Here is a 15,934-nt window from a genome sequence, read left to right as displayed (position 1 = left end):
CTAAAAGGTGTGGTATTTTTAAAACTGGAAGTGGGTAAACAAAAACCATTCAACCTTAGATGTCAAAATAGTTGTTAACACGGTTATAGAACAAAGCAAACGTCAAATGTAGCAAGTAAAATAAAAGACACAGAATGGAAAATAAACAGTAGCACTAATGGTCTAGATCTAAGATCCTAGATTGTTGTATTAATAATAAAAACTGGGAGTTTGGTGAAGGGACAGGGGTGGAAAAAGGAAATAAAACCAATGCTGTGCAGTTTTCCGGGTGAGACCACACAAGGCCAGAGTCCTCTGCTCTACTTTTCCACAAACATCCCGACCACTAGCAGGAAAGGCCAAGGTCTGTGGTCTACATCAGCTAGAGCACGGGATGAGGGTCCCCCAATACTTGACCAAAGGAAAAGTCCCTTGTTTTAGGATGGTCCCAGAGTGTCTCCTCCCTGGGATTGGGGACCTCACAGTCAGAGATGGTAACAGTTGGCTAAGAGTCAACTCAGAGGCAACATGCCCTTGCAAGGGATACAAGTGAGCGACAGAAGTGACTGCACCTGAGAAAAGAACCTGCAGCCTACAAAGTACTTCCCGTGCAGGAGGGAACCAGCCTAGCCGCACACTGCACAGAAGGGCCAAGGCCAACAGTTCTGTCCGGGTTTCCTCCTCAGGGCCAGGGGAGCCCTCAGCAGCCACCTCTCTCCACCACACTGGCTGGAAGCAGTGGCCATGGAGCGTCCACACCCATTCTCATCTGGGACCTGCTGCCTGCTGTAGGCCTGAGTTGAACAGGGCTACACAAAGGCTAAGGACTATGACGAGAACACATTTACATTTCTCTGCACAGGCTTTTAGCCTTCTGACCCCATCACATTCTGATGGAACACTCACCTATTTGCCTTCTCCTCCAGACCATGAGCTCCCATCTAAGCACAACGTTTATACCCACCCTAAGCACAACACTTGACATACCCAATGGATTTAGATTTTGTCCTGCAATCTTTGCATGTAAAAGAGACTATAATGAAGGTATGTGATCCCTAAGACTTGCTTAGGATCACCCAGGACACAACCCAGGATCATGCCACCCAGGATCACACCACCCAAGGGTGGTGGTGGCAGAGGGGGCGGGACCCTGGGTACCAGTGAAGGTGGTGTAGGCATGGTGCAGGTCACAGAGGCTGCTGACTGTGTTCTGGTACTGACGCTCCAGGGAGATGAGCTGGCGCTCAGTGCTTCTCTGCTCCTGTGCAGGGTCCATGAATGGACCAGACAGGGCCTTCTCAATCAGGCCCTCCAGCTCCGCCAGTGCCGCGGCCATCAGCTGCTGCAGCTTGGGCACGATGGCATGCTGCTTGCTGAGCAGGAACTCTGAGGCCTGGCTTTTCTCATACTGGAATGACTCCCACGTGTCCATAAGCTGCGGGGTAGGCAGAGGGCGGTCAAGCAGAGGTGGTGGTGGTGGGGAATGGGAGGAGCAGCGGGAGGGGCAGAGGAGATGCCTTCTCACCGAGATGTCCAGTGCCTCATTCTCAGCACTGAAGAGGCCAAAGTGGTTGCGGATGAGCTCATAGAGGGACCGCGTGTATTCCGTTTGCTCCTCCAGCTCAGCGTACCGCTCGTTGGCCTCATTCAGCTGCAGGGATGACAGCGTGAGGCCAGCACCCACACAGCCCTGTGCACCTCTCTGCACCCATCCTGAGGGGCACCCCCTCCTGCTAGAGGCTCCAGGTCCCAGCAGTTGCCTTTTAACCCACTGAGATCAGGGCAGTCCGGGATCAGATCCCCATCTGACCGAGGTCTCCCTGAAGACAGCACAGCTCCTCCCCCATCAAGTCATTGCCCTGATGACAGGGCAATGGATCTCTACTTAAGCATACAGAGAGCAGAACTCTATCTCTGAAAGCAGGACTGTCGCTCTCTCATCACATCAGGGCCTCCCCATTTCATGAGGATACTGAGGGCCATGTGAACAGGGTGAGAACTGGCCAGGGCAGGTCACACAGGTGAATGCAGTTTAAGGGTATCAAGTCCCATTGGGAGCTCAGGGAGTGTGCTTGGCATGTGAGCGGGATGGCCCTGGATAAGCTGGGGAGGAAGGATGGGGAGTGCCTACCTTCTGGGAGCACCATGCGATGGAGTGGATGTCTGAGTTGATGGTTTGGAAGGCCTTCATGAAGCCTGTGAGCTCTGTTATTAGCTGCTGACTGCGGCTCTGGCATTCATTCTGTACCTGTTCAAGAATGTCCTTCCTGATGTTTACCAGCTTGGATTCTGAAGACAGGAGAGAGCGAGGCATGAGGGGCTGCAGTGCCAAGGGAGCATCCAGGGGAGGCTGGAGTGAGAGCAGGTTGAAGGGGAAACCAGAGCACGAACTGGTTGCCTCAGCCACTGAACACATACTGGACCCCTGCCTGGTGTCATGAGCAGCAGCTCACCAGGGCCCGTGCTGGGCACCAGCAGACAAGGGCGACGAGTGAGACAGGAAGGTTCTCACCCACAGAAGCTCACAATATGGCAGCAGAGACAAACACATAAATGGACAATCACACATCAGTGCAATAAATGCTCTTCAGCCAGCCCTCAACCTGGCTCAGTGAAGAGGGGGGAAGCCTGACGAGACTGGGGAAAGCGTCCTCAGGGAAGAGGGCCCTGGAGCTGCCTGTACTATGTGGTTAATGCTCCCAGGGGCACACCCAGTGGATGAAAGCATATGCAAAGGCAAGGGAACGCCATGGCCATGAGAAGCAGAATGCCCACCCCAGATAAACAGTTTCTGAGGAGTCTTACTGCATCTGCTCTAGCAGAAGAAGGCCTAAGAAGAGTGTGCACTTGGCCCTTTGTTTTTTAAGGATTAAAGGAAAGAAGCTGTCAGGTGGACTTGTGGCCGATCTTGGAAGCTGGCTTTGGTGATACGAACAAGTCTACTGTCGCCAAGGACAGGAATAATACCAATATGATGGCTCATATGGTAGAGCAAGGATTCAAACTCTGGAAGCCCTGGCTCCATCTTGTTATATTTTATGCTTTGAAGGGTTAAAAGTAAATTGACTCAAATTTCATGGGCATCTCTGCAACTGGAAAGTAGGATAGCGAATTCCAGGGGCATATAATTGAGACATACAAGGAACGGATCCGATGGGGCTTTGAAGAAAGTAACCAATAGGAATTGGCACCAAGAGCTGAAACTGAGAAAATCAAGATGAGGGAACCTCCAAGGGGTACTCAAGGTGGAGCAGAACACAAAGATGTCAACTTATCCTTTTCCAAACTGTCCCACTGGCCTCTGACAGTAGCTAGACCATTGCAATGGTGCTGCTTTCTGATCAGCAGCACCAGGCTGGTGAAGACCAAGAGCTCAACAGTGACACCGTGTGGTAAGAAGGAGCAGTGGACTGATAAAATACCAGGGTTCCTCCGGGTGGCAAGTTGGAGATGGAGGGGGAAATACATTTGAGAGATACTTAGGAGGCAGAAGAATGGAAAGGATTTGGTGACAGGTTGGATGTGGTGGAGTTAGGGAGACGGGTGAGAAAAGTACGAACTCAAATTTCTGTTGAGGTCAACTCATTATCATTCTCTATTAAAGGGAGCCCAGATAGAAAAGGAGCAAAGTGGCAGGATAAATGCATAAAACTAGAAGGATGAAAGTGGACAGAAGGGAACAAGGTGAAATGAAAAAAAAAAAAATTAAGCATTTGCTGCATGCCATACTCAATGCTAGGAATATTGCAAATAGTATCTCATTTAATCCTCCTTCCCATAACCCAGTGAGTGGGTACACTATGTCCATGTTACAAATAAAGAAACTGAAGCTCAGTGATATGAAGTCACGCAAACCAGTAAAAACAGAACCATAGTTCTGAACCCAGCGCTCTCCATCTGTTCCTCTTAAAGAGGTCAGCTGACCGTTGAGTAAGGACAAAGAAGTCAACAAATTAGAAAGAACACTGACTTCCTGCGCAAGAGTGGAGCAAAGCCCGCAGCAACCAGGGTCAGAAAGAAAGCAGACCAGTCACAGGCACTCCTGCTTCTGCCTGGCCAGCCTGAACCCTCTGAACATTTAGGAGGGAGGGTGGGGATAGGAGTAGGGAGTTCTGTCACCTCGGAGATACCTAAGGAGGCCTGTGCTTTCATCTGTGGAGGGGCAAAGGCAGGGAGATCTAGGCAAGCAAGCACTTTGAGGCTCAGCTCCAAGGCTTCCCACCTTCATAAACCAAGCAGGCCTAGAGGGCATGGGTCTCGAAGTACCTAGTCTCTGCAGGAAGCAGACACTGCCATCTGGGGGTGTTAGGTCACAAAATAGATCAACCTCTCAATTTCCTAGAGGAACCAGCTTCCCAATCTACTGTGTTCTGTGTCTCTCCACAGCCATCTCCTGGGTGGAGGCACTTAGCCCGCAAACAGTAGTGTGAGACACGCTGCCCATAGGAAGGGAAGAAGAGAAAAGAAGAACGAGGCTACGTCTTAAACCAGACTTCTCAGAGATCCAGGGAGACCAACAACTGGGTCTTGGCCTCGGGTGGGTAGGTAGACACCTGAAGCGGGAAACTGAGATGAGCTGAGTGGGAATAGATGGCACAGGGGGCCTGAGCTCCACTTGCCAGGTAATCGCTTTGGGGAGATGACCCTCTTGCAGGGTGCCCTTATACTCGTGTGACGTGAGACAGTCACAGCAGAGCAGAAACCAGGGTGTGATGTGATGCGGCAGAAAAAGGAGCAAATATAATGTTCCCAAGATCCCACAGCTCCCAGACGGCAGTGGACACAGGGGACAGTGGAGAGTTGATAGCCAGCAGGCCCGGATGGTGTTCCCGGGTTGAGAGGCAAGGGGCCCCCTTCAGCAGAAGCTGTGGGGGTGGCCAGCCTAGGACAAAGACTGGATGAAGGGTTCACCAAAACCCCAAGGACATGTGGTGTCAGCAGGAGCCAATGCAGAGCCAGGTCAGCTAGGGCAGACACTCTGGGCTCCCAGCAGCCGAGAGAACACATGTCAGCTACCCCAGCTCAGGATGCAGCTGCGCCAGAAGCAAAGGTCAGAAGGAGGGCAGAGACCTCAGGGAAGTCAACAGAAGCCAGCCAAGAAGAGCACACGGCCCCGAAGTCCTCTCCAACGCCAGGTGCCGCCCTGGGGAGGAAAAGGAGCTGAGGATGCTTGAGAAACAGAACCACCCAGAACTGTAGTATGAATTTTGAATTGACCAATTACCCCAGATAGACTGAATTAGACCAGAAGTCCTACTTTAAATGAAAAAAAAAAGTGTTCACTTTCAGTTGGAATACAGTTGTCCCTAGGGGAATTGGTTCTAGGACCCCTGAGGATACCAAAATCCACACATGCTCAGTTACCTTATAAAGGCATTCCTGGGCATACACACCAAGGAAACCAGATCTGAAAGAGGCATGTGTACCCCAGTGTTCATAGCAGCACTGTTTATAATAGCCAGGACATGGAAGCAACCTAGATGCCCATCAGCAGATGAATGGATAAGAAAGCTATGGTACATATACACAATGGAATTACTCAGCCATTAAAAAGAATACATTTGAATCAGTTTTAATGAGATGGATGAAACTGGAGCCCATTTACAGAATGAAGTAAGCCAGAAAGATAAACACCAACACAGTATACTAACGCATATATATGGAATTTAGAAAGATGGTAATGATAACCCTTTATGCAAGACAGAAAAAGAGACACAGATGTATAGAACAGACTTTTTTGGACTCTATGGGAGAAGGCGAGGGTGGGATGATCTGAGAGAATAACATCGAAACATGTATATTATCAAGTGTGAAACAGATCGCTAGCCCAGGTTGGATGCATGAGACAAGTGCTCAGGGCTGGTGCACTGGAATGACCCAGAGGGATGGGATGGAGAGGGAGGCAGGATGGGGTTTCAGAATGGGGAACACATGTAAATCCATGGCTGATTCATGTCAATGTATGGCAAAAAGCACTACAATACTGTAAAGTAATTAGCCTCCAACTAATAAAAATAAATGAAAAATAAATAAATAAAGTGGCATAGTATTTGCATATAACCTATACATGTCCCCCTGCGTACTTTAAATCATCTCTGTGCTGTGTGCTAAGTTAAGTCACTTCAGTCATGTCCGACTCTGTGCGACCCTATGGACTGTAGCCCATCAGGCTCCTGTGTCCATGGGATTCTCCAGGCAAGAATACTGGAGTAGGTTGTCATGCCCTCCCCCAGGAGATCTTCCCAATCCAGGGACTGAGTCTGTGTCTCTTATGTCTTATGTCTTCCTTGGTAGGCAGATTCTTTACCACTAGTGCCATGTGCGAAGCCCCTTAAATCATCTCTAGTTTACTTATAACACCTAAAACGATGTAAATGCTATGTAAATAGTTGTAAATACAGTGTAAATGCTACATAAACAGTTGTCGGTTCAAGTTTTGCTTTTTTGGGACTTTCTGGAATTTTACCCATAGACGCAGAACATACAGATATGGAGGGCCAACTGTCTGTTCTTTCACCATCAGCAGAATTTAAGGCTACATAACAAGCCAAGATCAGTTAAAGAGAGTAACTTTTTATACATGCAAATCGTGGTGTCAATTTTGACTGCTACATGTGGAGAGAGGGCACCCTTGATTCCTGAGAATCTCTGTAAAGAAACTGAGTTCTCCTAGCCTAAGGAGCAAGCTAAGATTTCCCTCAGTCACATTTGGTCTGACTACTTCCACACCATAAGAACAGAAAATGTCAGGTGACAGAGACACCTTTCCTGAGAAGTATGGGGGATGAGCTGGGCCAAAACAGATGGAGAGGCCATCCCCTGTAGTGGACAGTTGGCAAAGGGAAGGATGGGACCTGGGGCTTTGGGAGGCTCTTCTAGTCCCTGCACCAAAGGTCTCTGGGGGACACTGAAGGCGTGAGGAGGGCCATGTGGATAAGGAACAGAAGGCGAAGGACAGAAGGGAGGACAGGACTTCGCTGGCGGTCCTGCCACCAGGAAACCCCTGCCAGTGCAGGGGACACAGGTCTCATCCCTGGATTCCACATGCCATGGGGTCACCGTACCACACGCCACAACTAGTGAGGATGCAACTACCGGGCTTCGCGGGAGGCTCAGTAGTTAAAGAAGCCTCTTGACAATCCAGGAGACAGGAGATGCAGGCTTGATCCCTGGGTCAGGAAGATCCTCTGGAGGAGGAAATGGCAACCCTCTCCAGTATGCTTGCCCGGGAAATCCCATGGACAGAGGAGCGGGGCAGAATACAGGTCATAAGGTTACAAAGAGTCAGATATGACTTAGCAACTGAGCACATATGCACCCTGCAACTACTGAAGCCCGCATGGCTAGAATCTGCGCTCCACAAGAGGCGACTGCAGTGAGAAGCCCCTACTCAGGAGGGCTACCGTAATTCGAGAGTAGCCCCCATTCGCTGCAAGCAGAGAAAGGCCGCGCGCAGCAACAAAGGCCCAGTGCAGCCACAAATAAATAAATAAATAAAATTTTAAAAAAACAAGAAGGGAGGCTAAGCAGCACTCACCCATCTCGGCCTGTATGTCACGGCAGCTCAGCAGCAGCAGCCTGCCTCTTGTGATCAACTCCATGGGTATCCTGGAGACTTGGGCCTGCCAAGCGTTCAGGCGGGTCACCAGCATCACGTAGTTCTTGATAGGATAACCTTTCATAGATTCCAGCTTTTGACACCCCCAGGCTTGCAGGAATTCATAAACGCCTGTCATCCAGTGATAGTCCCTGCAGAATTTCTGCACCTCCTGCAGCATGTCCTAGAGGCAGATGAGGGGCTTAGGGTAGAGGTGGGCGGCTGTGACAGGAACTGGTGGCCACCAGCCCATTTCTTAAACCTCTGTTCTCACCTCCAGCAGGGCCTGTTGGATAGCCAGTGCCTGCTGGATTTGGGGGCTGTTGTCCAGGTCCTCTTGCAGCTGCTTATAATCAAGGGGCAAATACTGGCCCCGAAGCCGGTGCCCATGGACCTCCAGGGCTTCAGTAACTGTGTGAGACTTCCAGGGCCACACCAATCCTATATTCGGGCCACAGAAGACGTCCACAGCATCGCTGGGCTGGCCCTGGAACTTGGGCATCATGAAGTCTGAGTCTGCGTAGTCCTCATCATCTTCGTCTAGTGGGGGACATACCATGATTGTCCATGAGTGCCCTCCAGGGACCACATACAACCTCTCCCTCTTCCCTGAGTGTGGACATACACATTACACACCTCACACATTCTCTGTTCATGAGTGAGTTTACACATACATCTATATCATAAACACAGTGCCAGGGAATCTGTTAGAGTTCAGACACAGACAGCAAAATTTACTCTAGCTAGCATATGCAGTGAAAGCATTAGTCGCTCATTCGTGTCCAGCTCTTTGCGACCCCACTGACTGTAGCCTGCCAGGCTCCTCTGTCCATGGATTCTCCAGGCAAGAATACTGGATTGGGTAGCCATTCCCTTCTCCAGGGGATCTTCCCAATCCAGGGAAGCCCAGTATCAGTAGCCCAGTATAAGCCCAGTATAAGCAATTATTTAATAAAATTACGTGAGTTGTGAATGACTGCAAGAACTGATCAACAAAAATACTCTAGGCCAAGTGTCTAGAGATTCGTGCTGCCTGGCAAATTGGGATGTCATCGCCATACCACTAGCGACATAAATACATGATGATAAAAGATTACAAGCCCCACCAGAACAGATGGCATGTGTCCTGCCTCTCTCCCCTACTTACCTCAATTCTGAACTGAAGTCACCTATAGGTCTAAATAACCTATGACTCCCAGCCTCGAGGAGGTCTGAGAAATGCAGTTTCAGAAACGCAGAACAGAGGAGGAAGTGGGGAAGGAAGCTGAGCAAGCCAGTCCTTAGCGCCTGTCTTAAGGAATATCCTTGAACCGGGCCTTCGCCTTAATTCTTAGAAACTGGTTAATTGCCAACTTCGGTATTTGTGTTAAGCTTTGCACAAAAAGGGAGACGAGGCATCAAAATGTTCATAAATTAGATTCATACACCAAACATGTACCACGGTGCCCCCTCCCAAGAGCCCGTCCTCAGATCTCTTCCCTTCCCCATCAGGACTCACTTTCTAGAACTAACCCAGTTTCATGGTTTTAAATACCATCTATTTTCTCTGGAATTTGTGTCTAACTCAGATCTCTCCCTGAATCCCAATCCCATTTAAACAACTGCCTCGTCCACATGTCTACCTAGATGTCTAGCATGCACCTCAAACTTTCAACAGCCCAAAGTGGGCTCTGATCTCCACCCACTCCCCTCCAAATTGCTCCTCATGCAGTCTTCCAACTTCAGTAAACGGGAACTCCATTCTTCCAGGTTGTCCAGTCAAAAACTTTGAAGTTATCTTTGACTCTCTTCTCTCACATACAATGCATCCACTCATCACAAAATCCCATTGGCACATGCATGAGGAGCAAAAAAATGCCTCTACCCTCCTACCCCTCAACACATGTTCAGACCCAGGTTGGAGCTGCTCTGTCCACGTCCAGTGCCTGACTCTATGGCCATTAGGACATTGCACGTGCCCTTCTCCCTCCTTCCACCCTTCCTCCCCACTGCCTAGGGCTCCTTAAATACCTTCAATATACAGGGAATCCCAGAAGGTCTTCAGGTCTGTAGACTGCATTACCTTCATGCCAAAGTGCAAAGAAGGGGCAAAAAGAGCAAACAATGAGGGTTCGGACCAGACTGAGAGCTTCTGATTCTAGAGGATAGAAACAGGGTATTCCCTGTAGGGAATTCCTTCAGCCAGCCCCCTGCCCAAGCCAGAATACCTTAAGGGCAGAGGCCTTCATTGAACTTAGGCCCGCAGTTAAAATCTGGATCATATTTTCAATACAGGGCTCATGAGACAGCTGACCACGACTGTCAAAGACCAGCTGAGCGGAGAGAAAGGGTTTCTGCCTTGGGGCCTGTAAAGAAAGGTCAGGAGAGGTTGTGGGGCTACAGGTCAGCTCTTGTGTCCCGCCAGTCGGCCCCTGACTGCCTGCCCGCCTTCCCACATACTGCCCACCACCTCACTTGCAGGATGTTGGCCACAAAAGAGGTTATCTTCTCCTCTATGATGGACACGAGGTTCTGGCAGATCATATAGTCTACCAAGCGGGCCAGCTGTCCCATCTGCAGCAACCAGGCCTCTGCCTGCTTCAGCCTCTGCTCCAGCTGTTGGCACTGCACCTTCTGTAGGTACACAGAGGTCTGGTCTGTCCTGATCCTCTTGCAGTTTTTCAGTCGCTTCTGCAGGCCCTGTTGCATGTGGTATGTATCCTCGTGGATCTGTCAGGAGAGTGGAAAGTTCACTGGAGAAAGGGGAATGGAGACCAAACTGGCCACCCACTGGTCTGTTGCAAAGCTCTTGGGTTTCAGAGTATAAAACCTCGACCCTAGATATGCCGATGGAGGGCTGCTTCTTTGTAGAGATTGGCTCTGGAAATCTTTAAGGGACCAGAGAAGATGTGAAATGCAGAACATATATTGAGAGGCTACAATGAGTTGATTTGATAGGCCAGGTCTGTCTGCCAAATGCCCCCAGTGAAGTGAAAGTTGCTCAGTCTTGGAATTCTCTAAGCCAGAGTGGGTAGCTGTTCCCTTCTCCAGGGGATCTTCCCAACCCAGGGATCAAACCCAGGTCTTCTGCATTGCAGGTGGAGGTGGATTCTTTACCATCTGAGCCACCAGGGAAGCCCAAGAATACTGGAGTGGGTAGCCTATCCCTTCTCCAGCAGATCTTCCCAACTCAGGAATCAAACTAGGGTCTCCTCCAACGCCCCCGGGGAGGGGGGACTCAAATAGAAAGTTTGTGCATGTGTAAATAGATTTGTCATGCATAGATTAGACAAAGAAAAAAAATAAATATAAATATGCAACAAATAAGGCTCAGTAATGATTCCAGGTTATGATGTCCAGTCACTAGGTCTGGTTGATATGGCATGCTGACCAGCATAACATAGCCTTCTGTGAGAGCAGAAACTCTCTCTGGCTACTGACATAGACTTTCTAGTGGGGGGGCGGGAAATGTGGGATAAAAGCCTGGGTGCCTCTTTGTGGGTTCATCTCACAACTGGGAAGTTCCTCAGCCTACAAGAGTGCTGATAGTTGTCACCTCTCTGGCCTGTCCTGATGAGGAACAGAGGGGAGACACCAGGAAGGTACATTTGGCCAGATGGACCCTTTTGTCCCTGCGGCTCCCCTATCCTTTCTGATGCTCAACAGAGCTTGTGGTGAGAACTATGAGGTAGCTATGAATTATATTTTGCTCACCCTGAGCTCAGATCCTAGTCTTCTGAGACCCAGACATAAGGCAGTTGAAACCTAAGTTAGGCATGTCGTATACAAACTTGACTTGGATACTTGGTGAGGTGTCTTCTTCCATGCTCTAGCAATGCCCTCAATACCCACTGGTTCCTATACCACAGTCCTTAGTCCAGTGCACCATTATCAATTCGTGTGACTTGTCCACTACACTGTAAACTCTCTAAGGAATTTACTCCTTATTTGCTTCTGTTACACTTAACCCTAACTGCTTAACACAGAGCCTGGCATGGTTAGTTTCATTGTAAATGTTTGTCAAAAGAAGGTATCATCTCACACTGAGAAGACTTACTGAGTGACACCTAGGTAAAACCATGAACAACAAGGTCCTACTGTATACCACAGGGAACTATATTCAATATCCTGGGATAAACTATAATGGAAAAGAATATTTAAAAAAGAATGTATATACATGTGTGTATGTGTGTGTGTAAAACTGAGTCACTTAGTGCAGTAGAGATTGGCACAACATTGTGAATTAACTATACATCAATCAAAATTCAATAAACAATAAAATTAGAGAGAAAAAGGAGATTCTAAAAAAACACTAACAACAACAATAATTACTACAATAGAGTATAATCTATTTAAAACCTTACCACTAGGGACATTATATGAATGCAAAGAAATAGAAGAAAACAATAGAATGGGAAAGACTAGAGATCTCTTCAAAAAAATTAGAGATACCAAAGGAATATTTCATGCAAAGGTGGGCACAATAAAGGACCGAAACATATGGACTTAATGCAAGCAGAAGATATTAAGAAGAGGTGGCAAGAATACACAGAAGAAAAGATCTTCATGACCCAGATAACCACGATGGTGTGATCACTCACCTAGAGCCAGACATCCTGGAATGTGAAGTCAAGTGGGCCTTAGGAAGCATCACTACAAACAAAGCTAGTGGAGGTGATGGAATTCCAGTTGAGCTATTTCAAATTCTAAAAGATGATGCTGTGAAAGTGCTGCACTCAATATGTCAGCAAATTTGGAAAACTCAGCAGTGGCCACAGGACTGGAAAAGGTCAGTTTTCATTCCAATCCCAAAGAAAGGCAATGCCAAAGAATATTCAAACTACCACACAATTGCACTCATCTCACACGCTAGCAAAGTAATGCTCAAAATTCTCCAAGCCAGGCTTCAACAGTATGTGAACTGTGAACTTCCAGATGTTCAAGCTGGATTTAGAAAAGGCAGAGGAACCAGAGATCAAATTGCCAACATCTGTTGGATCATCAAAAAAGCAAGAGAGTTCCAGAAAAAAATCTACTTCTGCTTTATTGACTACACCAAAGCCTTTGACTGTGTGGATCACAACAAACTGTGGAAAATTCTTCAAGAGATGGGAATACCAGACCACCTTTCTTGCCTCTTGAGAAATCTGTATGCAGGTCAAGAAGCAACAGTTAGAACTGGACATGGAACAACATACTGGTTCCAAATTGGGAAAGAGTACATCAAGGTTGCATATTTTCACCCTGCTTATTTAACTTATGCACAGAGTACATCATGTGAAATGCCAGGCTGGATGAAACACAAGTTGGAATCAAGATTGCCAGGAGAAATATCAATAACCTCAGATATGCAGAAATATCAATAACCTCAGATATGACACCACCCTTATGGCAGAAAGCAAAGAAGATCTAAAGAGCCTCTTGATGAAAGTGAAAGAGGAGAGTGAAAAAGTTGGTTTAAAACTCAACATTCAGAAAACTAAGATCATGGCATCTGGTCCCATCACTTCATGGCAAATAGATGGGGAAACAATGGAAACAGTGACAGACTTTATTTTTGGGGGCTCCAAAATCACTGCAGATGGTGACTACAGCCATGAAATTAAAAGACTCTTGCTCCTTGGAAGAAAAGCTATGATCAACCTAGACAGCATATTAAAAAGCAGAGACATTATTTTGCCAATGAAGGCCTGTATAGTCAAAGCCAGTTTTTCCAGTAGTCATGTATGGATATGAGAGTTGGACCATAAAGAAAGCTGAGCACTGAAGAATTGATGCTTTTGAATTGTGGTGTTGGAGAAGACTCTTGAGAGTCCTTTGGACTGCAAGGAGATCAAACCAGTCAATCCTAAAGGAAATCAGTCCTGATATTCATTGGAAGGACTGATGCTGAAGCTGAAACTCTAATACTTTGACCACCTGATGCGAAGAACTGACTCATTAGAAAAGACCCTGATGCTGGGAAGATTGAAGGCAGGAGGAGAAGAGGATGACAGAGGATGAGATGGTTGGATGGCATCACTGACTTGATGGACATGAGTTTGAGTAAGCTCTGGGAGTTGGTGATGGACAGGGAAGCCTGGTGTGCTGCAGTCCATGGGGTCGCAAAGAGTTGGACATGACTTAGCGACTGAACTGAACTGAGGGTCATTATCTTTAAAGTTCTAATGAAAAAAAATAAATAAAGTTCTAATGAGATTTTTAATCTGATAGCTCAGTTGGTAAAGAAACACTGTAAATCAACTATACTTCAAAAAAATAAATAATAAAAATAGAAAATGGAGATTCTTTAAAAAAACAAACTAACAACAAGAATAATAACTACAACAGAACATAATCAGTATACATTTTTAAAACCTTACCACTAGGGGCAATATCTTTAAAGTTCTAAGGAGAACTTTTAAATAAAACTTAGAATTCCATATCTAGCCACAGTATCACTGAAGTTTGAAGATGAATAAAGACATTTTTAGATATACAAAAACTCTAAAAATTTACCATCCACAGATTCTCTCTGGAAAAAAAAAAGAGTATATTTCTGACAGAAGAAAATGAATACAAGAAGATAAAGTGGTCTACAAGAAATTGTAATGAGCAAAAAAAAAAAAAAAAAACCAAAAAATTGTGAAATATATTGTTAATTCTAAATGAGAAGCCATAAACCAAAAATGTTTTTAACAATGTAGGGCTAAAATTCCAGGAGATATCCAAAAAAACATAATGAGAAGGGTGGAGGGTAGGGAGAGGAGAAAAAGAAAATTAGAAGAATGCCAAGGTTTTATTCTGCTTGGGAGAAAAATATAGATACAAACTCAACTTGGCATTCATTCAGTCAACAAATATTCACTGAGCACCTACTGTATGTCATACACTACAGTAAGTAATAGAAACATACTAGTTAATGAAACAAAAATTCCTACCATCTTGTTGGAATACATACAATAAACATAATAAATAGTAAATTTATATTGTATGCAAAGATTATGAGAGCTGTGAAAAAAAAACAGCAGGAAACAAGGAATCAGGAGTGCTGGTTAGGGGACTTCCCTGGAGGTCCAGTGATTAAGAATTTGCCTTACAATTCAGGGACACAGGTTTGAGGCCTGGTCAGGGAAGTAAGATCTCACATGCCAAGGAACAGTTAAGCCCACGCCTCAACTACTCAAGGAGGGAAGGAGGAAGGAAGGAAGGAAATAGGTTTATACTAGTAATGCAAAGGTGGTCTAACACTGACAATTTACCATATTAACAGACTCAAGGAGAAAAATTACATGATCATCTAAATAGAAGAAGAAGAAAAAAAAATCACTGGACAAAATTCAATACCCATTCATGATAAAACCTCTTAACAAACTAGGAGTTGATGGAAACTTCCTTAAAAATTGATGAGTACCTAAAACACTCACATATAATATCATTATTTGTTTCTATCTGAGTGATTCAATAATGCTACATTTTAATGGACAGCAGCATGCTTTTATTTAGCACAGATTATAAGCTTGGTTCTGTAACAGTTCAGTTTCTAGCTGTGATGATCACTGATTCTGCCTTACTGCCCTTGCACCCCACCTTTGGGGTGATTGCCAACAGGGACTGGTTCCATTCCACTGCACATAGCAGCACAGGAAGTGGCAAGTGTTACACTTGCTTGTCCTTTCATTTTTTCAATGGTGATTTTTAAAAAGTTAATTTTAATATCAGTTCAGTTCAGTTCAGTCGCTCAGTCATGTCCGACTCTTTGCGACCCCATGAATCGCAGCATGCCAGGCCTCCCTGTCCATCACCAACTCCCGGAGTTTACCCAAACTCATGTCCATCGAGTCGGTGATGCCATCCAGCCATCTCATCCTCTGTCGTCCCCTTCTCCTCCTGCCCCCAGTCCCTCCCAGCATCAGGGTCTTTTCCAGTGAGTCAGCTCTTCGCATGAGGTGGCCAAAGTATTGGAGTTTCAGCTGATCTCCTTTAGGATGGACTGGTTGGATCTCATATAGACATGTTGTTTTTTATGGCTTTTAATTTTTCTGTTTTAAGAAACCCTGGGATGATAAAAATATTATCTCATGTTACCTTCTGAAAGCTTTTTTTTCCCATTTATTTTTATTAGTTGGAAGCTAATTACTTTACAATATTGTAGTGCTTTTTGCCATACATTGACATGAATCAGCCATGGAGTTACATGTATTCCCCATCCCGATCCCCCTCCCACCTCCCTCTCCACCCGATTCCTCTGGGTCTTCCCAGTGCACCAGGCCCGAGCACTTGTCTCATGCATCCAACCTGGGCTGGTGATCTGTTTCACCATAGATAATATACATGTTTCAATGCTGTTCTCTCGAAACATCCCACCCTCGCCTTCTCCTACAGAGTCCAAAAGTCTGT

At 46.3% G+C, this 15,934-nt stretch overlaps 1 protein-coding gene across 10 annotated transcripts in view; it reads right to left on the bottom strand.

The window, feature by feature from the left end:
* DNHD1 (dynein heavy chain domain 1) overlaps positions 1–15,934 on the bottom strand; it is a 70,616-nt gene that overhangs the window by 33,062 nt on the left and 21,620 nt on the right. For 7 of the 10 annotated variants that reach the window (XM_070464212.1, XM_070464214.1, XM_070464213.1 and 4 more), the window contains exons 9-16: positions 10,031–10,285; positions 9,784–9,921; positions 9,587–9,638; positions 7,851–8,116; positions 7,517–7,760; positions 2,111–2,268; positions 1,505–1,630; positions 1,138–1,414 (exon numbers count right to left, since the gene is read on the bottom strand). In XM_070464212.1, coding sequence (XP_070320313.1) covers positions 1,138–1,414; positions 1,505–1,630; positions 2,111–2,268; positions 7,517–7,760; positions 7,851–8,116; positions 9,587–9,638; positions 9,784–9,921; positions 10,031–10,285 — 1,516 coding nt within the window. Of the gene's footprint in view, positions 1–1,137; positions 1,631–2,110; positions 2,269–7,516; positions 7,761–7,850; positions 8,117–8,723; positions 9,015–9,586; positions 9,639–9,783; positions 9,922–10,030; positions 10,286–15,934 lie in introns of those variants that run through there. The other 3 variants (XM_070464210.1, XM_070464211.1, XM_070464216.1) reach the window with 2 other exon arrangements.

This window comes from Odocoileus virginianus, unplaced genomic scaffold (assembly GCF_023699985.2).
Source record: "Odocoileus virginianus isolate 20LAN1187 ecotype Illinois unplaced genomic scaffold, Ovbor_1.2 Unplaced_Contig_20, whole genome shotgun sequence".
Taxonomy (NCBI): Eukaryota; Metazoa; Chordata; class Mammalia; order Artiodactyla; family Cervidae; genus Odocoileus; species Odocoileus virginianus.
Note: the sequence above shows the minus strand (reverse complement) of the source record. Positions and strands in the feature narration are given on the sequence as shown.